The sequence below is a fragment of the Simochromis diagramma genome, unplaced genomic scaffold (genome assembly GCF_900408965.1).
Source record: "Simochromis diagramma unplaced genomic scaffold, fSimDia1.1 OVJJ01000320.1, whole genome shotgun sequence".
NCBI lineage: Eukaryota > Metazoa > Chordata > Actinopteri > Cichliformes > Cichlidae > Simochromis > Simochromis diagramma.
Genome location: NW_024386773.1, coordinates 8,893,563 through 8,919,598, shown reverse-complemented (window position 1 = coordinate 8,919,598; position 26,036 = coordinate 8,893,563). Strand labels below are relative to the sequence as shown.

At 40.9% G+C, this 26,036-nt stretch overlaps 2 protein-coding genes across 2 annotated transcripts; both read left to right on the top strand.

Annotated features, from left to right (window-relative positions):
- Positions 1 to 489: 489 nt before the first annotated feature.
- Positions 490 to 6,216, top strand: LOC120718342 (potassium voltage-gated channel subfamily A member 3). The gene has a single exon (XM_040006852.1). The coding sequence runs from the start codon at positions 1,053 to 1,055 to the stop codon at positions 2,601 to 2,603; it is 1,551 nt and encodes a 516-aa protein (XP_039862786.1). The 5' UTR covers positions 490 to 1,052; the 3' UTR covers positions 2,604 to 6,216.
- A 6,264-nt stretch (positions 6,217 to 12,480) lies between these two features.
- On the top strand, positions 12,481 to 21,830 carry LOC120718337 (potassium voltage-gated channel subfamily A member 2). Its single transcript, XM_040006837.1, has 2 exons — positions 12,481 to 13,707; positions 14,670 to 21,830. Exon 2 carries the CDS (start codon positions 14,807 to 14,809, stop codon positions 16,301 to 16,303), a length of 1,497 nt encoding a protein of 498 aa, XP_039862771.1. The 5' UTR covers positions 12,481 to 13,707; positions 14,670 to 14,806; the 3' UTR covers positions 16,304 to 21,830.
- The last annotated feature ends 4,206 nt before the right edge of the window (positions 21,831 to 26,036 follow it).

Below are 26,036 nucleotides of genomic sequence, written 5' to 3'. Positions count from 1 at the left end.
ATCAACACATGGCACACATGGCAAGTCTCTCTCCCTCTCTCTCTCTCTGTGTGTGTGTGTGTGTGTGTGTGTGTGTGTGTGTGTGTGTGTGTGTGTGCGTGTGTGTGTGAGAGGGCACTCGTTTCGAGTGGAAATGAGGTGACTGATCCTGGAGCTTATGTGCTATGTTGGCAATATCCAGGAGAGCATCTATAAACGAATACACACAAATTGAGCACGTAATAAACTCAGCTGAGTGCTGATAAAGAGCGCGCGCATAGATTTACCAACTGGGGCGCGCTTGTTTTCAGCACCATGGAGAGCAACACCTCCTCAACAAGAAAGAAGACACATGGCAGAAATGCAAGAATTTCATTTTCTGCGCTGCTTGAAAACGGCACGTATCTAGTTGCCCCGGTACATCCCTCTGTTTCGGTTGATTATCGAAATTCTTATGATGTCATTTCTGTTGGAAAAGTGAAGCTGTATCTAACAACACTTGTTTTGTTTTGTTTTTGTTGGAAAAGAGGACAAATAAGATTCAATTGAAGATTAGAACGAGGACTTTGCTTTCCTCTATGATTTTCTTTTTTTGCATTTGTGTTGGAGGTGAATCGCATACATTTTGGATTCGTGCCCTTTATGTTATTTTTGCTAAAAGGGAACTGGCAGGCGTGCTGATTTGTTGTCATTCCCACGTGATAAAGATAATAACGGGTTCGCACGAGCTCACAGCGTAAGAATAAAACTTGGATCTAACAGGTGTGGATCTGATTTCATCAAGTGTTTTCGGCTCGCCACACAAGGGTGGGTGCTCGACATTAAGTGTCAAGTTAATTTCCGATTGGGCGGGTGGTGGACGTATGTCAGACATATGCGCGCTGTGGGTGGGTGTCGGCGTGTTTGGAAAAAAAAAAGCCAGAGGGGAGTGCAGCGCTTCAGCGTGTGGATAGGCAGAGATAGGTGATGGTTGGAGGAGCTGTAACTGGCGTCGGCCTCAACTCTCCAAAGCTGTAAGCTTTGGCTGGGAGTGGCGTGGCGCACCCTGCTCCTCCAGACTGAAAACCACCTGTATGGATGACCAGACCTCCAGCGTGATCCTTCCGCACGCGTCAGCGGGACACAGGGGACGCAACGAGTCTGACAACCGGGGTTATGCCGAGGAGAAGGGCGTCATGACGGTGGAAAACATGCTGGAGGAGTCCGCCGTGCTCTCAGCGCCTCACCTGTCGGTGGACAGATATGAGCGCAGTCGCCAGGGATGCTGCGAGAGGGTGGTCATCAACATTTCTGGTTTACGTTTCGAGACGCAACTGAAAACTTTCAGCCAGTTCCCAGACACGCTATTGGGGGACCCGAGGAAAAGGATGCGCTACTTTGACCCACTGAGAAATGAGTACTTTTTCGACAGGAACAGACCAAGCTTTGATGCCATCCTCTACTACTACCAGTCAGGAGGGCGCATACGGAGACCTGTTAACGTTCCCATTGATATTTTCTCAGAGGAGATCAGGTTTTACCAACTCGGTGAGGAGGCCATGGAGAAATTCCGCGAGGATGAAGGGTTTATAAAAGAAGAGGAGCGCATCCTCCCCAAAAATGATTTCCAGAAGCAGGTTTGGCTTTTGTTTGAGTACCCTGAAAGCTCTGGGCCAGCAAGAGGGATAGCCATCGTTTCAGTGCTTGTTATTTTAATTTCAATTGTTATTTTCTGTATGGAGACTCTGCCGGAATTCCGGGATGACAGAGACCAAGCCACAGTGGCACCCGCAGTTAATGGCACTGCTCCCTTCACGTCAAGTCCATTCACAGACCCTTTCTTTGTCATCGAAACGTTGTGCATTATATGGTTTTCTTTCGAGTTGCTGGTCAGGTTTTTTGCCTGTCCCAGCAAAACTACCTTTTCCAAAAACATAATGAATATCATTGATATCGTCGCCATAATCCCCTACTTTATCACTCTGGGGACAGAGCTGGCCGAGAGGCAAACCAACGGCGGTCAGCAGGCGATGTCCCTCGCCATCCTGAGGGTGATAAGATTGGTGAGGGTCTTTCGTATTTTTAAGCTCTCCCGACACTCAAAAGGACTTCAGATTTTGGGACAGACCCTCAAGGCCAGCATGAGGGAGCTTGGCTTGCTCATATTTTTTCTTTTTATCGGAGTTATTCTCTTCTCCAGTGCAGTTTACTTTGCAGAAGCAGACGACCCCACTTCAAGTTTCTCCAGCATACCAGATGCGTTTTGGTGGGCAGTTGTCACCATGACCACAGTTGGTTATGGGGACATGCATCCGGTCACTATTGGTGGTAAAATAGTGGGCTCTCTGTGCGCAATAGCAGGCGTGCTGACCATTGCCTTACCCGTGCCAGTGATTGTGTCCAACTTCAACTACTTTTACCACAGAGAGACTGATGGAGAGGAGTACCCACAGTATCACACTACAGGTAGCTGTGAGCACCTCCCCTCAGAGGAGCTGAGGAGGTCGTGCAGCTCCTCATCTCTCAGCAAGTCAGAGTACATGGTGATAGAGGAGGGCATCAACAGTGCGTTCAAACAACCCAACTTCACCACCGAAAACAACCAGAACTGCGTGAACATCAAAAAGATCTTCACGGACGTGTAAATGAACCCCGCCATGGATCATTTATGAAGCATGATGAGACAGTACCTATAATATTTTTATATAGCCACTCGTAACGTGTCAGTCCATATCTGTGGATGAAAGCTGTAAACTTCTGTTTTAACAAGGTATTAATCTTTATTTTATTTGCACCAAAGCAAATGGAAACGATACAAAAATACTTCAGTGAAGATTTTTCTGTTTTCAGTGTTTCTCCGTGATCAACAAGTATTAACCTGAGCAAAAAAAGAAAAAAAAATCACGCACAGAAAAAGTGTTTGCTTCAAATCAGAGGAAATAATAACAATAAAAAAAAAGCTTGTTAAAACAGACATTTTTCAGCGTATAAAGCCACACGATGCCTACATATCTTGATGTTATAATGCGACCGTTGTTGGTGTTCATGACTGGGATAGACGTGTAGCATATAGTCTTCTACTGAATCTACCCACCAGTCCAAAAACGACGTCTTGTGCTTCGTGGAAATCAATAGACTATGGTAATTTATATAGCCCAATGCCTGTTTCGGTTATATTTAATATCATAACCTGTCCACATGTTGTTCGGATTATTATTCAGGTAATAAAAACGCAGAGTGCTGTTAATGGAAACGCTTATCATAAAATATGAGTTGAGCTTTTCGTACAGTGTATTTTAATTCAGAACTGCCTATATAGCCTATATTGAATAAAACTCAAATGAACTGACTCAGGTCCCACCTGTCACTCGTATATTCTTTAGAATAAATGTGCTGCATCTTAGCAAACTTTGTCCAAAGCGAGCAGGAGGAGCATGAAAACAAGAAAACTGTGAATAATTGTGTGATTGAGGTCATGTGCGCAGTGATGACAGAATAGATAAAGGGAGGTAGAACGCGCGGCGCATCGCCGCCTTCCGCTTGTTGAACCGCCTTGTGATGCAGTCTCCATGGCTACGGTGGTTTCCTGGGTAACCCCCTCTCATGCTTCCGTGGCATTGTGTTGCATCTTCACAAACTGTTGTTTTGCTTTCTTGTCCTTGGAGGGGAAAATGGTGCGTATTATTTTGGGTTGGGTTTGGCGATTCATCGCTTCCCTTAAAGATGGTTAAGGCAGAATCAACCAAGCAGCAGTATTACTGTAACTATTTAGGGAAAATGAAGCCCACAGCTTCAGATTACATGAACACAATGAAAGGCTACAGTCTCACTGTATTACTGAATGCTGCTCTCTTTTTCAGATGTAAAAGCGCCATTATGTGAGCTGGCACACCAACGGATGTCAGCTGCCTTTCATCTCCCACCTGCAGAACTGTGCACGTGAGCTTTTTGGTACAGTGTAGCTAAACAGAAAGCAAAACTCCAGTCAGTCCAACAATTCGTTACAGATTAGCATTTTCTCTAATAATACATGAGTGTTTGCATCATAAATGAGAAGTTTACAAAAGTTCAGTTACAAAAGTTCAATTATGACTTTGCTTCTGTTAATTTTAGAGCTGAGTTGTAGTTCTTTTCATATAGATTCACTTGTTGATCATTTTCTATATTAAATGATTAATGATTTAATCTTTAGAATAGCATAACTAAAATGTGACACCTTAACATTTAAAGGCCGATTTTTTTTAGCAAAGGTATGAAAAATATATACATTGGCTAAACAATCTTCTCATAAAAATTTAACATCTAATTATTTTTATTTGGAGGATCTGGAGCTCTCTCAGTATCATGTAATTGGCATCTTTAATATGTACTGGGACATCACACTAAAAGTCACCATTTTCATCAAGTGCGTCATGTATCATTAAGTACTTCACTTGTTTGTAAGGCCTCTGAACAGTCTGTGGAGTCATGCTTGATTTCAAAATTGATGCGTGGTGTGGAACCTTGATAGACGAAATAGACCTGTAAATAGCTCAGTACTGCCCTCTAGTGGCTCAGTACAATTGTTGCTTTCAGGCAGGGCTTAAACATTGAACTTGGAAGATAGAGTCTTGAGGGGTGAATATGTGGTATATGGTGCCTTTATACACATTTAAAGATTTGTCAAATAGTCAGTGTGTTCTTTTGACCAACTTGTATGTAATATTGTCCTCTCACAGCATTTTTAACAATTTAAAAAAAAATCAAAAAAACCTTTTGAATGTTTTGTATCTGTGACTGGTTTTGATTGTGGGTTTTAAGCCCCAGTACCCTTACAAAATCTTAAACGAGTCTATTTATGTTTATGTTTACTGGAGATTTATGGAAGTTTGTCATAAGAAGCCGGCAGAGACTTTGATCTATCAGATGAAGAACCGATCCCAAAAAAGAAGTAACTTCATTGAAGGTTTAAATTTATGGTGCCTTTTTCTCTGTGAATGAAATAAGAAGCAGTAAAAAATCACTTTATTAGGTGGCTGACAGCACGTATCTGGAATTTAAATGCAGAGCCACTATTTTAAGAAGATTAAATGTTTTTGCTAACATTTTTAGAAACATTAATATTCAGTTATATATATTTATGACTGATTACAGGGGTGTTATTTCCATTTTTCCATACACTAGCATAACATAATAAATTTAAAGGTTTAATCATCTTTTGTATAAAGTCAACACTAAGACCTCAAGGCTATATTCACATCATCTTGTCAACAGACATTGAAAATGATAGGCCTTATAAAATTAGACTTTATGGTAGGAACAATAATTTATTGTCATTGAAGAATTTTATTGCCTTCATGTTATCTGCAAACTCTTTTTGTGGCAAAGTGAGGAAGAACCACTTACAAGTACTTTGTATGTGCATCTATGGATTATATTCAATCTGTGGAAGATAAAAATATTATTTTTGCTGAAGACAAAATTGTGAATCTAGCAATGATTATTGTTATTTTTACTATTGTTACACGTGCACCGCTGAGGAAGATACAGTGTCTTGTCCTAGAACCAGCAAACGTGACCATCTGGGATTTGTCGTGCAGGTCAGGAAACTACTTTAAAATCCAGAGGCGTCTAGTGTGACCCATAATTCTCATGTTTCCCATGAGACAAAGAGAATTACAGTTTGCAAGCTAGAGCTAGGGAAAAAAGGGAAAAAACTTTGCACAAGCACTAAAAAGGACACCAAGGTTACTTGAAATTGACTTTGCAGTATGCTATCCTGTTTCCGGACTGTTGCTTTTAAAGCCATATCTTGTGTTCCCAGTGCAGCATTGAAACAAATAAACAAAATGATGAAACATTAACCAAGAAAAAGCAAAGGGATGTAACAATAGCCTTGTGAAATGCCTTTCAGAAAGGTTGCTATGATTATATCATGAAATTGATATATTCCTGCTTGTAATGTTTTCTAAAGGGATCTACAAAAGTATTTCTTTGTAATGGTGTTATCACAGAATTGACTGAAACCGCCTGGGTATCATAAAATTTGATCCATGTTAACAAGTTAATTTCTCTTCAAAGCTGTTGTTAGAGATTTCACAGAAACACAAGCACAAACGTGTAACAAACATGAACCTAACATCTGAAAAGGTACAGAAACCTACAGATGACTTAAAGTCACCTTAAACATACTTTAAAGTAAGGTGGCTTGGTTTAACCATTAGACACTTCTTTGCTGAGTTTTCTGTTTTCTCAGCTCTGCAGACAAGATGCCATGTGTCCTGCAGCTCCAGGTGCATTGCCTCAGAACTGCTGAGTGGTTTTGTACCTTCTCTTTCCCCCTTCTTTAATGTATTTTTAACCAGGAGAAAATGAAACGATGCTTGTGATTTACCCACTACCATTAATCATCTACAAAGCTCGACAGCTGTGCTTGCAAGATACATCTCCAGTACAACATATCTTCTATTAATGTTTTGGTTTTGTGAAAGGTAAGAACGACATTAGAGATTATCTTATTAGGAGATCGGTGTTGTTATGCTCTAAATTGATAAAACACTGGATTGTTCATTTCTGCATTTAGAGCTAAGAATATAGCAACATGATAACAAATACATAAAGATTAACATGTCAACCTATTTATTTACAATTCAGGACCTTTTTCAATACATGTCGTACTTTTGTACTTTTTACTTAAATGAAATGTAAATGTAAAAAAAAAAAAAAAGCCAAAGATGCAAACACAAAATCTTGTTCTGTATCGTTGTATCTTCTTTTTCTATTCACTGCAGACCAAGAATTAAAATCCAAATAATTACTCATCCTTAATGTACACTTATGGCTTTGATATATGTGCCAAGTTGTGTCACTTCTCCTCTGTGGATGTCCATGTGGTTGGAATGAGCATGCTGGAGTACTCCACAGCTGTAAGACAGTGAGAGCTGGTATACCTCAGTGCACTCAGTAGTGGGATCTTGGTCATTAGAAAAAAAGAAAGCACTGGGGAGGGGAAGGTGCATACACTTGAGCTTACATGCATAGTACACAAACACACACAGACAGAAAATCGCAGACAGCTCCACAGCTGGTTCTCTCCGACTCTGCTGCTGCAGGCGGATTCAAAGATGCAAATCCAGGATTGTGTTCAGTTCTGGGTGGGGGGTTTGGAGGAGACCTGTTTGGAGCTTCCCTTTTCTCTCATCTCTTTGCTGCCCTCATCATGCCAACATTCTCCACATGAGAGGAGTCATGCCTCACAGCAGCGTGCTACCTCTGATGATACCCAGCATGCCAACATGGGGAGTGTCTGCCAGGAGAGCTGCCTCATGTCATCCTTGAACTTTATAGAAGCACCCAGATGAGAAATGGCGGTGTCCGGTACAATTACTCACAGCACTGGACATTTTCCTTCCTGCGCTGATGATATGTTTTTTTATAGTACGGTATTTGCCCTAAAACTGTAACTCAGTGTTGCCAAAAATAGAAACTATGAGACATATTGCCATTGTTTCTCTCGGTGCCATTCATCCATCTGCTCTTTTGAGAACACATAATGGCACTCTGGGGGCTATTCATAAAGTTCACTCTTCTGCATCAAGACTCAGTGTTCAGAGCTTTCAGTGAGACAAGGAAAAGCCCAGAAAGCATATTAGAGAAAGCATACGTATATCCATCCCCCCACAGGCCACACAGAAAGCTAGGAGTCAAAGTACTGTAGTGTAATGTAGGGTACTGCACCATATGCTGTAAAACATGCACCAGATGTGAAAGTGTGAAACAGGAAAGATGGAAAATAAAGACTTCGCACTTTTCCTAAACACATTTATATTTAACTAATCCACCTGACTGCAAGCGGATAAAATGTGCTTTGTCATCATGCTGTAACTTTACCTGAAATATCTTGTTGGCACCAAAAATGCTGTAGTGATGTCACAGTCCAAATCCTCCCTCTGCTGCCCCTAGAAATGGTTTCTGTAGCAACCGTAGGAGGCTGTGCAAACGATTCACCCAGCTACAGCGACAATGCTGACTTGGGACAATTTCTTCTGATATTGATACTATTTCTAGGATTGTCCTTATCTCAACATATCTATGATGAATTAGATCAACAAAGAATAGTCACATCTGAGTGAGGTTCGAAGTTTGAAGCACTGTGACCCTGGAAACTGTGCAGCCCTGACTCACCGCTCAGGTGTCCTGTGACTCAGAGTGGCTGCTGCATCCCTCAGCAGCATTGTCGACTGCAGACCAGACTCCTGCTTAAGGCAGGGGCACATGTTTTGGTTCACTTGCAAACAAAAACCAGGGCATTGCATCATCAGTGACATAGTAGCTGTCACTGTAAATCCCACACATCTGATAATGGTCACCTGTGCTGCACTTTTTGTCAAGCACTGGAAGTCAGACATTAATACACACAAGCAAATTCTTTCATGCACCGTTTCAACTTTTACAAAAAGGATGCAAAACCTCACTTTAGCAAAATATTCAAGGGTGGATAACAAAGTAATGACTTTGATTTACAGAGCCTTCCTGTGCATGTAAAAGAAAGCTTACATTTACTGACATAAAGTTTTATTTTTACCCTCTTACCCCGATACACAGAGTATCTTATTTCTTCTCTGACCTTGGTGTAATATAACCTAGTGCTCCTGCAAGCTCTTACCTTGACTTAAATTTCACTTTGTCATACAGAAGCATTGTATAATGCAGCATCAGAGTATCCTGCAACAGTGACACTGACTCACTCATTTACTGACTCATAGACCTTCCTTTCAGCAGCAGGGTGGCTTACAGAACTGAATGGAGTCAAAATGTTTTGGGCAGTTTACTGCTGTCATTTCTTTTTTTTTCTTTCTTTTTTTTTGTCTGTCCCATTTGGTTCTTTAGCCGTCAGAATTGTTGTCTGAAGACCAACAAGGATACCCAGTGGATTTACTTTGCCAAATGGATCATCACGGCCTTGCCGTATTGGTCCATTTGATCGACCTTTGTTGTTATTATTTATTTTATTTTATTTTCAGTTGTTACAGACGGGACAGACATGACTGAGGGATAGGAAGGGGAGAAAGAAAGATGAAGGAAAAGAAAAACAGAAGGGAAGAGGGACAGTGAGAAAGGGCACTTAAAAAGAGAAAGAAGAGAAAAACACACACAGACACAATCATGCATTCCCACCCTCATGCACACATATACAAATACTCAGCACTCACCCAATGTAGGGATAGACATACATGGACACTCTACACACAATCACACTCCCCAAACAAACTCTATACCCCGGGTCCAGGTACCTTTGCCGCTGGAGGGGGAAACGGCACCTAGACCCAGGAGATGTTACCCTTTCCCCCGGGGTGGAGGCAAGCAGACCACCCCAGGCTCCGCAGCAGCAGGGAGGCCCCGAATCCCAGATCCCAATCGTACGGCCAACACCTCCTCCCAGCCCCCCCGCCCCGATGGCCAGCAGAGAACAGGGGTGTGTGAAGACCCCAAACCTCCCTCCTCTCGCTCATGTGTAGTGTTGCTGTGTGTTGTTCTAAGGTGCATTTAAAACACGAGAGAGCATGGTGCTGCTGCCAGAGAGCAGAAGGTGTTAGCACGGCCCCTCCCGAGAATCCTCAATGTCTACATGGATTTAAAATTGAGAGGTGGGCACTGGCGCCAGAGGTGGGGTTAAATACACAGACCGTCCACTGGACGCCGTTAACGTGCCCATCCTCAAGGCCCTATATGTATGTGTTATGAGAGTGTGAGTAATGTGGATGTCTAAGTTGTGGAATAAAATTGAGGCACAGGTGGCCAGAAGGGGCCAGAGGGGAGGGGGGGGGGATGCCTCCCCTGCACCCTGGTGACACACCCGCACCCCAAGGCCCTACTTGTGTGGGTGGGTGTGTTGGAGCGGGAAGAGGGAGGCAGCCGGGGATGGGGAGGAAAAGAAGGGAGGAGCAAGATGCCCCTCCCTGGGGCCAGCTCCCCCGCTGACCCCAGTAGGCACCCCCGTCCTTCGGCACCCACCAAGGCAAGGGAGCCCAGGCCCATCCAGACCGGGGCCTACGGCAGCAGGACCGTACTGCTGTCATTTCTGCAGGTGTTCTTGTGTATGCAAAATGATGCATGTACTAACTTTTGTCTTGCATGACAGAAACATAACTCATGCAGTATACATGCTTTGTTACGTTACAAACTTCTACAGGTAATCTACAAGCCTGTAAGTTTTGAGAAATTAACTTGTGTAGTGGCCGTATGTGCATATTTCTGAGATCTGGCTAAAAGTGCTGGAGCTTGGCAATATACCGCAGTGGGCCAGTGTCCTTGTCTCTCTCCTGTTGTCTGGCTCTTTTCCAGCATCTGCCCTCTTCCTGCTGGGCCTCAATCTGACGAGCATGACTCTCTCCTTCCCTCCCTTTTTCTTCTCCTCCCTCTCTTTACAGAGTCCTCCGTCCTCCCTATCCTCCCTTTCTCCATTTCTACCTCAGATGTACTGTTAGCTCCAGGGGACACTAAGGACAAAAGGGGCTATATTGCTTTATAGCCATGTACCATAGCCACTTATTTATTGTGTCCACATTCCTGGTCCCATATTTGTATGTGTAACCTGCCTCTTTTGCAGGGCAACTCAGTTCCTGAGCAGCAATGCTGAAATGACTCATCTCCCAGAGGGTCAAATAAATTGAGTCTCACTGAAGATGCACTGGAAAAATGTCTTTAGCAGCAAAATTGTTGGACTGCTCTATAGCCCAAGGAGTGAAAAGAATCAGGAGAAAATTCACAAAATATATAGGATAAGATTTAGTGCAAGGTTCTTGTTCTAGGAGTCTTGTTGATGATTTTGCATGACAGAATTTGTTAATGAGGATTTACACAGGAGAGTGTTGCATCATCATATCTGGAAGCAGAAAATCTGTATTAATGCAGCAGAAAATCCAAACATGAATGCGATATGCAGCCTCCTGTTTTCTATCTTTTTTTTTTTACGGCTTACGGCCATACCACCCTGAACACGCCCGATCTCGTCTGTTCTCCTGTTTTCTATCTTATCACATTATGTTGGTTATTATGGAGCTTGTAATAGGCAGGCCAGGGTTTTGAAGAGATCCATGGTGGACCCTATGTTTAAAACCTCGTTCCTGTGTGTGTCTGTGTGTGTGCTGGAAACCTGTGGCTGCTGCAATGCAGTATGAAGGAGTAAGGCGGCATCACAGACCTCCAGCATCAATAAAAAGACCACTGCACTCCAGGGACTGTACCGGCTAAATGGCAGTACCAATTGCTACACTGTAAGCTCACTTTTGTGTCACCTGGAAACACTAAATACAGCTAATCCTCCAGTGATTTTCCAGTATTTCTGAAGCTACCTACCTTTCTTAAAAAAACATTACAAACATTAAAAAACATTTTTTGTAGGTATATATTTTTCATTGGTGTATATATATATATATACATATGTATATATACATATTGCTCCTCTAATCCATCAGTAAGAATGACCCTTCAGTCTCTCAGTTCTCAGGTTTATTTTCTCTTCTGCATGTCAGTGAGCCAAAAAAAACATCTGATGGAGATGCTGAAATCAATACCTCTTGGTAACAAATTCATTCTTGACACCCTCGCCTGCCAACTTATACATCCAGCCAGCCATTTGAACATCCCCATATGATTAAGGCACACAGAGCATTTAGAGTGTAGACAACCTTCACTTTTTAATTTAAGAAAAACACCTAATAGTAAGAAAATGAGTTTCAAGGACAGCATTTGCAGTCTTTCTAACAGGCCCCCAGCTCATAAATAATGACCATGCTGTCATAAGTAACCTGGGAAAGCCATTATGAGATACAGAGAGGTATCAGCTTGTGTGGCAGCAGGAAGGCATGCAGACAGACAGCAGGGAAGAGGTTGGGAGCCATGATGGTCTCGGGGTCTGGCAGGACAAGCCTTGGCAGAGTCAGGTCTCACACAAATCATCCTGCTGTCTGCCCCACTGCCTGTTTCTCCTGAATCACCTCCCTCCCTTGCTCATCCAAGGGAATCCCACTGACCTTTGGCTTCTGAGGAGGTCACTTCTGGCCACTGCGCTTTCATTCCCAGCTCCAGTATTGATTCCCAGCTCAGGTATCAATAGTGATGAAAGGACAGAGTTTGTTCTATATTCTGAATATAGCAAGGGGCAATGATGGAGGATTTGCTCTATTTTAGTCCCTCTGTTCTATCTATTATTCATGAATTGTGTTGCCAGGAAAGACTGCTAGTGTAACTGCCATGAACAGGCATTAAAAAAGAAGTAAAGCTGTTATTACTTCCACTATACTAATAACGCACAAGAGAACAAAGATTATCAAAAAAGCTCCTCCCACAAGCATTTATGTTGTTTCTGCAATATGCTCACATATTGCATGAACATGCTCACATATTTCCTAAAACAGTAGCCACAGGTTGATATATCAGCTTTTTATCAAATGCCTGAAAACTTCTCGAAGATAAACTAAATATGCAGAAATGAATATTTTTTTTACTCTTAATTTTGGCATTGCAATTTGAGAAGATAATTTAACCATCAGCAGTGCTGCTGAATAGTGGTGGAGCTGTGTACCCCTTTAAATTGCCCATACTGCAGATAAGGTGAGCGCTAAGCTATAGTGCAGATGGGGAGCGCGTTTTTCCGCCCTTGCCTTTCTCCATCACCAGCCCTTCTCTTGGTATGCATAGCAATGCCTGACTGCAGGTTTGACTAAGCTTTATATACCAGTCCTGCGGCCGAAGCTGACAACAGAGATATTTTGCCCAGAAAGTTTTTTTTTCTTCATGTAAAAATCTCTCGCCTCCCACCGTGCTGACACCATGCAGGGGCCATAAAGGCCACTTTACATGTGTGTTTATGTGTGTGCGTGGGTCTCCTGCTCAGTGAAATTGCATAATCTTCTAGCCCACTACGTAGGGCGGTTCTTTCACGCATGTCGTTTCAAGTCAGTGTCTGAGGAGGCTGCTCTGCTCACCATGTAGGCTATTAGGAGATTCTCAGAACTGTCCCTGCATTAGATACTGGGATGCACTGCCTGAGCATGTCTGCATCTCAGTCTGGAATCTGGTGGAGATGCTAATTTATGCCTAAATTATAAATAAAAATGTAAATTGACTGTCTGACGCATGCATAGATTAACTCTTCTGAGCAACCGAATTATTTTCACACGCCTTCAAATTATTAAATCGTGGTAATAAGATTATATTTTTAAGCTCCCTTCCTCCCCCGCGCCTCGCCTTGTCCCCCCCCCCTTTTGCAGATGTTGCCTTTCTGAGCACCTTATGGGGACTATTTACCTTTGAGGCTGTCTGCAGCCATCAGCTCGTCACACAGTCATACATGCGTGGAGGAGAACAGTGGTGGAAGATTTTTTCTGCTGATCCCAGCACCTTTGGTTATTAAGGGAAGCACCAGCACCTCCTTGATCGGTTCCCTCCTCCCTTTTTTTTTCTTCCTTTCTTTTTTCTTTTTCTTTTTTTTTTGCCAATCGCCATCCCACGACAGCGTACCCGGAGGAAAGGAGTCGGGGAGGGGAAAGCGAGGACACACCCGCACATACTGTACCCGGTGTACACGGCAAGGATGCCGCAGACAACATGAGGTGAATATCATCGACTGTCCCAAATTGGAAATTCATTTTATACCTGCACTGGAATCAGAACGCCCGGTGAGCGCAGCTGGTTATTCACTTGCCTAATACCAGCGTCCAGCAGGAGCATCAAATCACATCCAGATGGGGAAAAAGATGTCTGCACGTATGTATGAAATTAAAGCAGCTTTACCTATCATTTCCAGTTCCATTAAATGCGAACATGAGTCGTAGCATTTTGTAGTTGGCGGAATGATTTGCGCTGCAGCAGAAGAATGTATAGTGACCAGTAAACCTGTAGTTATGTATTTGCTGTGTGTGTCATAAGCGTTATTATTTTATTTTATAAAACTGTGCTCCTACTTTGTGAGTGGAGATGATGCAGAGGAGAAATACAGTTTTTCTCTTGGAACCTTTTTCCTTCTATGGATAAATTATTTATAGATGTTTTTGAATATTTCAGTAACAGGCACCATTTCAAGACTAAAATGCTCCATCAAAACTAGACTGAAGTCATGTCTATGTTGCAGCTGTGTATTGCATTTGTTTGGCACAACAGTGAATCTTAAGCATGTCACATACATTGGTGTTTAGACTGCAGTGGTTTTCGATGATATTCTAGACAGGAAGCTGTCTGTATGAATTTGGTGTCTGCTGCATTGCCATATTCATGCTTGGCTTCACTAGAAAAGGTATTCCCATTCATTTCAACACATATTGTTCATTGCAGCAGATCAGTGTCCTAATTTATGAGCCCCTGTAAGTGTTATTTGCCCCTTAGCCCCTGCATTTACCTGCATTGAAGTAATTTATATGCAAGGCGGGTTGCTTATTTACATATTAATTTTCCAAAGTCAAGAGCAGGAGTGACAGCCTCAAGTTTCCACTTGTTCATTTTAGCTCTGACAGTTTTCTCATGACAGTCTAACTTTACATAATTTCATATCGGATCTTATGACAGTTTTTAGAGGGTGGCTTCATTTTCTTCTATTTTGAGTTGTTTGATCTTCAGGCTTACGCAAACTCCTTACATCTCTGCACTAAACGTAAGAAGTATTGAGTGCTGAATCATGTCTCAGGTTTACCTGACCTTGCTGTCTGTCTTTGCTTTCTCTGTTCTATATGCAGTCAGATCCTAGGTGACATCCTGTGGCCGTCAGGTCTTTACAGTGTTGAGCCCCCTCCCTCTCCTGGCCTCCGCCTGCAGTTCTTCAGGCTGCAGGACCCAGACTCACTGAAAAGTGCAGGCCTCCTCCCCCCGCAGAATGACTGTTGCCACAGCCGACCCCTCTGACGAGGCGGCGGCGCACCCGGGTCACCCGCAGGACTACGACCCAGAGGCTGACCATGAGTGTTGTGAGAGGGTGGTCATCAACATCTCAGGGCTGCGCTTTGAGACACAACTTAAAACGCTCTCCCAATTTCCAGAGACTCTGCTGGGGGACCCCAAAAAAAGGATGCGGTACTTTGACCCACTAAGGAACGAATACTTTTTCGACAGAAATCGACCCAGCTTTGATGCCATATTGTATTATTACCAATCAGGAGGCCGACTAAGAAGGCCAGTCAATGTCACGGTAGATATTTTCTCAGAGGAGATTCGCTTTTATGAGCTGGGTGAGGAGGCAATTGAGATGTTCAGAGAAGACGAGGGTTTTATCAAGGAGGAGGAGCGCCCTCTTCCTGACAACGAGTTTCAGAGACAAGTATGGCTACTGTTTGAGTACCCAGAGAGCTCAGGTCCTGCAAGGATTATTGCCATAATCTCTGTCATGGTCATCCTCATATCTATAGTCAGCTTCTGCTTGGAGACGCTGCCCATTTTCCGTAATGATGAAGAGGAAATGCATAAGTCTCAAGCAGAAGTCTTTTCGCCTGAGACCAACACCACAATCATCAGCTACACAGCCACTTACTTCACTGACCCCTTCTTTATCCTAGAGACTCTTTGCATTATATGGTTCTCCTTTGAGTTTCTAGTGCGCTTCTTTGCCTGCCCCAGCAAAGCAGGATTTTTTGGTAATATAATGAACATTATTGATATTGTTGCCATCATCCCTTACTTCATCACTCTTGGCACAGAGCTAGCAGACAGACCAGAGGATGGTCAAGCAGGTCAGCAAGCCATGTCTTTAGCCATTCTCAGGGTCATCCGCTTGGTGCGAGTCTTCAGAATATTTAAGCTCTCTCGTCACTCTAAGGGGCTTCAGATTTTGGGTCAGACCCTGAAAGCCAGCATGAGAGAGCTTGGCCTCCTCATTTTTTTCCTCTTCATAGGAGTCATCCTATTCTCAAGCGCTGTCTACTTTGCTGAAGCAGATGAGCCAGAGTCACAGTTTGAAAGCATCCCAGATGCGTTTTGGTGGGCTGTGGTCTCAATGACAACAGTCGGCTACGGTGATATGGTCCCAACTACGATTGGTGGCAAGATTGTGGGCTCCCTCTGTGCCATTGCCGGTGTGCTGACCATTGCCTTGCCCGTGCCTGTCATTGTGTCAAATTTTAACTACTTCTATCACCGTGAGACTGAAGGTGAAGAACAGGCGCAGTATCTGCAGGTCAACGTGACCAAAGCTGATTCAGCGGAGGAGCTGAAAAAGAGTCGGAGTGGCTCCACCATCAGTAAATCGGACTACATGGAGATCCAGGAGGCTGTGAACAACAGCAACGAGGACTTTCAGGAGGAGAACCTAAAGACAGCCAACTGCACGCTGGCCAACACAAACTATGTAAACATCACCAAAATGCTTACAGATGTGTAGTCATCTTATATTTTCCTCCCTGTCACAGTGGGAAATGTGGAGCTGAGCATCTGGGTGGGACAGGCATACATCCTCCCATCTTATGTGTGCTGAAAATATCAAGGCAATAGAATTCATGCTGTTGATGATTGACTGAAAAATATTGCAAATACCATTCACTCCTTCTACGCCCATCCTGTCTTCACTCGTCACAGCTTGTCCTTAAAACTCCTCATTAATGAGTGGAAATTGAAAATTTAGCATTTCTGCATGGAGTTGGCTTTTTTCTGTGTGACTGTTTTGAAAAGTAAATGATAAGACCTACAAATTTCCCGCTCACAGTAGTAGTGCACAAAAAGAAAGTGGAGAAAACACAGTGAGAAAAGAATCGCTTTCAAAATGAAAAAAAAAAAAAAAAGTCACACAAGTCCCGCTTAAGTCCCCTGTCCCTTGATCCCTCATTTCCCAAGGCACACTGCTCTGCCATGCGCTTCTGAAGAGCCCTACTTGTGCGCTACATATGCTGCTTCCTGGAGCCAGTGAAACAAAACTGTCCTATGCTACACTATTTAGAGATAAAAAGGACATGCGAGCATAAAGCAAGCCCAGTCCAGCGCTGGCACGGCCTATGGGTGACTTGTGACGAGGTTGGTGGTTAAGTACACCACATAATTTCAAGGATGAATGACAGCCATAAGCACTAAGCTCATGGTTTGACACCTTTGTTCCCAGTAGACATCAGTATCTGATGAATGACTGAGAATGGCCTTGAATTTTCACTGCTTTGGTCTTACATGTACTGTACGTATTGCAATGCAAGCTTTCTCCCTCCATTCACCCAAACTGGTCTTATTGCAGAGCTTTGAGGACAACTTGAATGTTTCTTCTTGTTTTGTTTGTTTTCCACAGTTTCACACATAAAGTACTTATTCATATATAGATAGGTAGACTAACTGTGACTTATCTGATAGCCAGTAGGTAGGTGCTGTTATTAGTAAACGTAGTCAGTAGATAATTGCATGACATTTTTATCTGACTGAGAAATTTCCACTTGTTTCTCGACTGCCACTTGCTTCATCACACCACTGTATATTTGTTTGCACACTGCCTTCTGTACAAATCCACACTTTTAAAAGGATGCCTGCAGGTAGCTGTTACAAGAACCTAAAACTCTATGTCAGAGGATTTCTTAAGAAATAATCATAAAGCCAAATCCTACATGTAACAGGATATGGTATCCTTGTCAATATTAACATTCCACGTAGAAGTCATTACCAATTAACCTTTGCCAGGTCGCTGTAAACTGAGCTACGAGCTGTGATTTTGAGCGTTAACTCACACCCTAGTTTTGGACATTTATCGCAATTGCAGATGTGATAGACTTGCAGTGGTGTTTTTTCTCACAGGTTTGTCACATGATCACGTCCTCACGATCAAAATACTAACTTTTAAGGACTAGTGTATAGAAAAATGCTTCCCCCAAACTGCCTTGTATCTGGGTTTACGCTACTCTCCTAGTGTTGCATGACCTCAGAAACATTCCTAGCATGTGTTTAAGCTCAAAGAAGAAGCCTCTAAGACAAAAAGAGTATAATTATTACAATAGACATATTTATTTCTTATGTATAAAACAGTAAATGTATACAGACAAAACACACACATATATATAATGCTCATATACTTTTATGAGAATTTAAAAAAAACCTAAAATATCAAACTTTTAAGAGAAAGCAAGAGTCTTTCCACAATGTGCAGATCATTGCCATGTTTTTTTTTTTTTTTAAATGATAATTATGAACACTGTTGTTCACCTGTGTCGGAGCCTGTCTGGAGTGCCAAAGACACACTTCCACTAGCCATTTTCTTTGCTGGTGAGTTCTCAGCAAACCTGATACACGTCCTGGATTTAGACACTAGACGTTTGCTTCACTTTATACAAAACTGCCTTTTGTGAAGTAGTTGTTGAAAGGCGCCGTGTGGTACTGAACTGTGTCATCCCTAACCAGAATCTTTTCTCAGAAAGCCTTTATTGACATTAAATTGGCCAGAATCTAAATAGAGTCTGGCTGTCCGCTGAAAACACTCTGATGCCAGAAGCACAATCTGTCTTTAAAAGTTACCATCAAATGTGAATTAGGTTCTGATTCTTGTTTCCAGGTAAGATTTTCCACTGTTTGCTCAACACTGCCAAGGTAACAGTCAAAGGCAGTAACATCAATATGGGAAGTGATAATTAGCAGTAGTGTAGCAGATACTGTCTAACCTAAGGGTCCTCGGACTTCATATCCGAGTCTCTTGCCTTTCTACATCTTTTCACAGATGTCTTCTGTAATTAGAAAGGTGATGGATTAGGAGGAGGTCTGTAGCAAGAACTGTCTTGATGAATTCTGTCATGTCAGGATGTACATCTTTATTCTAAGGGTTTCATTCTGCTCACTGCAGTTTCAAACTGCAGGAGCAAAGTGATTTAACAACATCGCTGCCAATATGTGCTCGTCCAACTGCCTGACCCGAGGCTTCTGACATCCTCTCTTTGTCCAAATCTGTTTTTCTGTATCTTCAAAACATTTTTAGGGGATTTTAGTAAGTAAACTGCATGTGTTGCTTTTTTAAGAGTAGCTTGAAGGTGGACTGAGATCCTGAAAAGGTCATAACTCAAAGTAGGACCGAAAAAAAAACAGCTGATTAGCAACATTCTCAAGATCCTATGGTAGAGGTGGTGGTGTGAAAAGCGTACACGCTATCTCTTAAAAAACGCAAAGAAAGAAAGAATTAACCTCTTTGGAGCTCCACAATTTAACCAAGAGCTTATTGATCAATAGTTGAGTATTGGTTTGGGTGTTTGAGTTGTGTGCATGTGTGTGTGTGAGTGTGTCTCTGTGAGTCTGAGAGGGAGAGAGAAGGAGAACTGCTGAATGTCAGTGTATTAGCCTGGTTGTATAGCTGCATTTATGCAACAGCCATTTGCATATCTTTGTATGTGGGGAAAAGAGAACATACTCACAGTCTGACCAAAAAATATGTCTATGCATGCCAATGCGTCAAATCCTATTGTCATTTCTTTGTTTTTACCATTTTGTTGGACAGAAATTTAACATAAATGTTACACGCTAGCATTTAACTATTTGTTTGACAGTAGGCATGCTATTGTACCTCAGCCAACTTCACTGTAGCAACTCATTTACTGGAGTTCACAATGTTGTAGTTGTATATCAGCAATTATTTCTGCTTAAAGCACAAAGACAAGTAGAATCATGCTCATCTGTAAACCTACAGATTTAATCTGCACAATGTTTTTTTTTTTTAATTTTCAGTCTAAACAAAGTCAATTATACATGAAGTTGTGTTGTTTTATGGGGAGCACCACAGCCTCTAAGAATTTCATCTCTCACCTGCTGAGGGACCCACCAGCAAATCCACTCCATGAGAAGGGTGCCCAACAGTGAATACACTGAGAAATCTATGCAGAGATTGGTTATTAGCTGGTAGTTTGGGGGGGAAAGAAGGTTCAGTACATTTTTTCTGTTTTATCGGGCATAAATTCGATCCCAAGAGCTGACAAAGCATTTGAAAGAAACCTCAAAGCAAAAATGAAACACTTTTGCAATATTCTGCTGCTGTATGTCAAACACTCACATGTTAGCTGAATGTGAATATGAGCTCTCTGATCTTTGGGGTTTGTTTGAACCGCGATGTCAGCTCTGTGTGACAAGGCTCATACATACAGGAAACAATACAGTCAATATGCAATCTTAATGCATGTGTGTGTTTAAGACTTTTTTTTTTCTTTTGACCCCAGAGCCTGATAGTGTGGCATCCACTGAAATTTGTACAGTTGTTCACCTCACCCCCCCTTCCCTTGTCCTCCCCATTTCATAGAGGCCTGAAAACATCCATCAATGTTGATACAGTGGATAATGGATTTTCTTTCTATGAAATGAACTATGACAGAATAATGTAAATAGTAACCAATGGATGATGGAGTAAAAACCATGTACTATATACTGTATGTGAAGTCTGAATTTAAAACATAGTATTATCTGCACTTTACAACAAAAAGGACAATCTATGGACAAGAAAAACATGCAGAATTTAAAAAAAGGCATATAATCCTTCCAAATGATCATAACCATGAAAAAGTAATATCAATAATGAAGCCAATAATAACTCATTTGAAATTGTGTTGTGTGTGTTTATTGTGTGTCATTTCTGCCCCTTTTTGGTCATAAAATCATGTGTTTTATTGACTTTGGCATGAACACAGTACAAGCAGAGGTGTTTTTTAACTGTTTATCCACCCTTTTTTTCCCCACACGTCACAATGTTAACAAGGTATTTAGTCTGAAAATGATTTGAGGTGCTAATTTTAGCTGAAGAGCATCTGTGCTGATACAAAATGCCGTAAATCGATCAAAGGCTTCTTTGTTGTTATTCTTAGGACAGCCGGCATCTTTGTAGCCACGGGCAGTGTAGAGGACATTTTCAGACGCCTCCTGGTATCTTCAGTTTCTGCCTCCCTTTAAGTGCACGGAATATGCTCCCTGCAGTTTAAAAGAGAGAGCAGGGTGTTCTATTAATAGCTTTTTGTTGGTGGAAGAGATAGGAGAAGGAGGAGAATGTGAGCAGAGACACAGAAAGGTGAAGAGAAAGAAAGATTTTTAAAGAAATCCTTCAATCATTCAGTGAACTTTCTGTGGATCTCTGGTCTTGACATCCAAATGTAAAAATCCATACTAGGAAAAAAATGTACTAATAAAAGCAGCTTGTTTTGTATGCAGTTAAATAAAGGTTTTTTTTATTTATTTATTTGAGTTTTTCTTCGTTTAGATCCATAAAATGTGCCGTTGAAATTTCCTATATATCTGTGAAGTACTCTTTTATTCTTGAGTTCTTATGATATCTTGTGTTGTCTTCTCACCAGACACATCTACACCTGAGTGGTTTTGCAAGCTGCTGCCTTGTGCTCTTCTATCTTTAGTCCACTTGTGCTTTAACTACAGCAATGCATTGTGAACAGGAGCACTTGGGGCCTCGGTGCTGTAGCTACAGCTCTGCTTTAGTCATTAGTCTTGCTTTGATCCAGCGATGCAGTGCAGCTCTCTGCAGCCTCTTTGCTGAAACCGGGGCAAACAGCGACAGGCAGATGGGACAGAGCAGCCTGAGCAAGGACACAGGCAGCAGGAACAAAGCCCTGCTGCAGGTTGCTGCCACTGCCACAGAACTGTTGTGAGGGAGCAACGAGTGAGACTGTGTGTTGTTTGTCAGGGATGGTAGCATACCCACAGGAGCATGGATGAGTAGTCATACAGGCTTGCACTGTGCTTACCAGCTTGTAATTAGGAGACGAGTGCTGTGGGACTTGGAGCTAATCCAACAGGGCTGCCCAGCATCAGACCACACCCTGTTATTACAAGGTGTTAAGCTTTATTCTAATTAAATCCAGTCCTGGAAATAGTGTCATGAGTTTTGAAATTGTTAAATTTAGCTGTTTAGAGCAGTGTACAAGTCACAGGCTTATTTTATTTCATTTTATTATATTTTAGCATTTAAAAAAAAAAAAGAAGAAGAAGAAGAAGGGTTTTTTTTGCATTCAGTTTTAGTTGTAAAACCATTTAGCGATGGAAGAAATGATTACTGCCCTCTAGGGTGGCATTGCTGAAACTACACAAAATCTGTAATTGTAATCAATTTGTTAAAAACACCTTGTGGAAGAAGCATTGAGATTCTTAATTGAGCCTGAGATTGAATTCGAAAGATTTAAAAGTTAAATATTAATTTAGCAGATGAATACCTCTGTGAGTGATGTAAAATATGATTGTATCATATTAGAAAATTTCAAGCCTCTGAGAATGGCAGCTCTGTTTAATCTAATTCAAAAACAGTTAAAGCAATGTTTTTGTAAAACTCCTTGAATTAAAGCCGGAAGCCATTCTTACAAGCACATTTTTAATTTTTTTTTTATTTCATTTTAATATTTTATTCCTTCTTTATATAAAACGCACTGTGGTGGTGTGCAAAAATGGTGTCTTTGTTCAAAAACATATGGACCTAACTGTATACATTGTACAAAGTTAACTCCATGTATAATATATACAAAGAAGAATTTAATGCAAGAATGCATTAAATTCTATGCTATATTTTTAAACTCAAAATGCATAAATAGCCTGACATTTATAAATGGATGATTAAGTCTTAAAAAATGTTCCAGTGAGCAGGGAGGATACTTGCTTTTAAGGAAAAACTTGTAATATCAAACAATATCACGTGTCTATCATAGATCATAGGTCTTAAGTCAAGGTGCAGATCTCGTGTCTCTGTCAAGACACCTTCTGAATCTGACTTCCTTCTGTGCCCCATATATGATCATTCCTGTACTTCACTGTTTCACTGTTCCAAAGACCAGCAAGTGCTTGTTTCTGCAGGAACCTGAGCAAATGTGGTGGAAAGACAGACAGCTCTTGTGACAATATGAAGGTCCCATATTAACTCTATCACCACTGCCCCATAGGAATACACACAGACATGCCTTTTATATTTTGACAGTTTCAGGATTTCCCTAAAACTACCATTTTCCTTCATTTGACTCACAATGGTGGGTCTAAAGTCCATCTGAATAGATATAAGGTCTATTTGATCTGTAACAGGTTCAATATGTTTTTCGTTTTGTACATTTTGGGTCACTTTAGGAAAAGTAATCAAATTTCTGACTGAAAAGTAACATTTTAGGTAATTTATACTGTTGTCAATTCTCAAAATGTGTCAAATTGGGCACAAACAGTGTGTCAGGGTTAAGGAAAGTGGACTAGTGGTTCACAGCTCCCTCTGAAGGGTCAGCCTCCCTCTGAAGGATCATGAGATGATCAAAGCCAGTAAAAAAAATCAAAATTTATTGTTTTCTCACATATACCAAATATTTCAAACTTTTCAAATTTAGTTTTGCCCTTGAACAACTGAAGCAGCAGTGGGAAATGCTTTTCTGTAAATTTTAAGAGAGATAAAGGCTGGAAGGCCCTGATTAAGCTTTTATATACACTCTATATTAAAATAAAATATAAAACATTGTTTTGTTTTATGTGCAATCTTTTACGTCCCTACATCTGACATCTGGAAACTAGAGATAACAAAAAAGGTAAATAGAGAAATAAAAAGTGTAAAATCTAAGTAGCTCAAGATTAGACTTGAGCTTGCTTAAACAGCTGCTTGAAAAAAAATACTAGGCTGTTCTCTGCATAAACACTCTTGATTGTCTAATCAGTAATTGAGTCTAATGAGATACATAATGTAGCCCTGGGAGTTTAGATGGAGTAGGACCGTCTAACCGTTCTCCTTCATAGTCAATGGAGAATCAATACATTCATACACTAGACCGCACACTCCACTTATCTGGGATAACAGATGGGCTGGGTTAAAAACATCCTACTGATGGCCAGATACTCTGAAGTCAACTGATTTAAACAAACTCAACAAACCTGTGTTCAATTAAAAAAAAAAGATTTTACATAATGAAGAACGGGGGTGTAGGTCACATAGAAACCAGTGATTAATGGCCTTGATAAATTTCAGTTTGTTGTGTATTGTGCTGGGGGCATGCACAACAACCCACAAGCTTGAGATACACCAGAACAGTTAAACACAGTAGACTACTGTATGTTTAATCTTTGTACAAGTTGGTTTTGCAGTCTATCATTTGAGGCAGTGACAGCTAAAGGAAGTTGATGTTTAGGAGCTCTGAGCTGTTTATATCTTAATGTTAGATTGTCCGAAGACGGTCTGAAGAGGCCAAAGTTATCATTGAAAGAGCAGAGGCACAATGTAACAGACAGAGGGAGGTAAATGTGCCAGAAATATGTCACAGCTTATAAACTGTAACTAATGGCTCTTTAATGTGTGCTTTTTCACTAACTATATCTATATATTTTTCAGTTACATAATCTAAATTAAAAAAAAAAAAAATTTATCAACAGTTTGTGCAACTCTAATAATTTTTTTTAAATGGAATCCATCAGTCACTTTTCAAGAGAAGATGGTTAATCGCTTTCTTCCATGTAGTTAAATTTAAAACTCCAGTTTTTCTTTTGGATATTTCTAACTTTTGGGCAGAGCTAGGAATGTTGTTACCCCCCATGAACTATACAGGCAGGATGGGTGTAGTTTCAAAGTATGAAAAGTGAAGTCTTGCTGAGTTTATTGCGTTATTTGCTAGTTTAAAGTCTATCTTAAGACATAATCGAATAATTATTCCATAATAATGTTTATTTTTCAAATAATGTTCAAATTGATAGTGAAAATAAAGAAGATTGTGTTTTAGGGTCTACTATAACTGATTACCGAATGGGGATCCTGCAGTTTCTTGGAGTTGCCCATTGCTCATCACATTGGGGTTTAATGTCAAAGGCTTTAAAACAGTAGCTCGCTGACTAATGGGTGATATCTAGTGATAGATTTGTTTCTCAAAAAATTTAATTACTTGGTTTTTTTTTTTAAAGCTATCCATGCAATTACTTAATATTTAACAGTATAAAACAGACTGGCACAAATCCCTGTCCAATCACTTTCACCAAGTCTGAGTTTAGATTAATATTTTATTATATATATATATATATATTTTCCATTTAGTTACCAAAATTATTTCTCTGTATTTAACAATATATAAATGGCAAAAACAAAAAGTAATTCATGTATAAATATGTGTGATGTATCTGAACTACAGTTGCCATTGGAGTGAGCCATGATCAAGAATGGAGCACCAATAAATGCTATAAATACACCACACAATGTGTCCATAAAACATTTATGCAGTCACTGCAATTCAGTGAATGTTAATCGAAGTTGAGAAATAAAACTCACTGAATGCAATAAGTGAACACAGTGAAGTGAATCACATTGCTTAATTGTGATTAAAATGGCAGATATCAATGATCTAAATTAGCAGTTTTCATTTAAACTGTAGGTTCATTAAACTTGCTGTCACCCCATGTTAATCAGTCCAGTCCACTCTGATCAATCGCTGATCTTTCTTGATTACTTAACCTAAGGGGAAAAGTCCATCCCTGCTGCTGGCTGTGTACACATCTTGTGGAGGCCATTTCTAACATGTTGAGCAATGAAAGAATGTCAGAGGCTTTAAATATCCTGTGTGAGTTAATATTTTATCAACATCTCAGTCCCTAGGCCTCTTCCCCCTTTTACATCCCACATCCAACTCTGAGATTGTGCACAAAGCAGGAACGGTATACTTTTTGTTTTAAACGCCTAGGCCCTGTCGTCCACATATGTGGACATCACATTTTAGGTTGTCTAGACCAATATGCTAAATTTTGCTCTACAGGGCCTGATATCCACTTACGAGGACATTACACTATCAAAATCACTTCTATCAAAATTTAAAACGAATGTCCTCATATGTGGAAAAAAAAAATCTGGTAATTCTTTGTTTTTACATTCATCAGGTCCCAATCAACCCAAATAGCAAAGAGAAATAAAAAATGCATGCCATGAAAGAGTTTGGGTCTTAGGAGGTTAAACCTACCAGCTTTTTCTCACTGCCTTCCCTTCACATTCTCACAGCTTGTGCACTTTCTATTTTTCGACAAAAATGCATTTTTCTGCTAATGGGTTTGCAAATGCAAACCTGTCCCTTATAGAAAATGTTGGTTGTCTTATCTTGGCACATACGATTTCTATCACATGGAATCAAACAGAGAGGAATCATTTGAAGGAAATTAAATCTTGATGAAAAGGGGGCATTCAAATG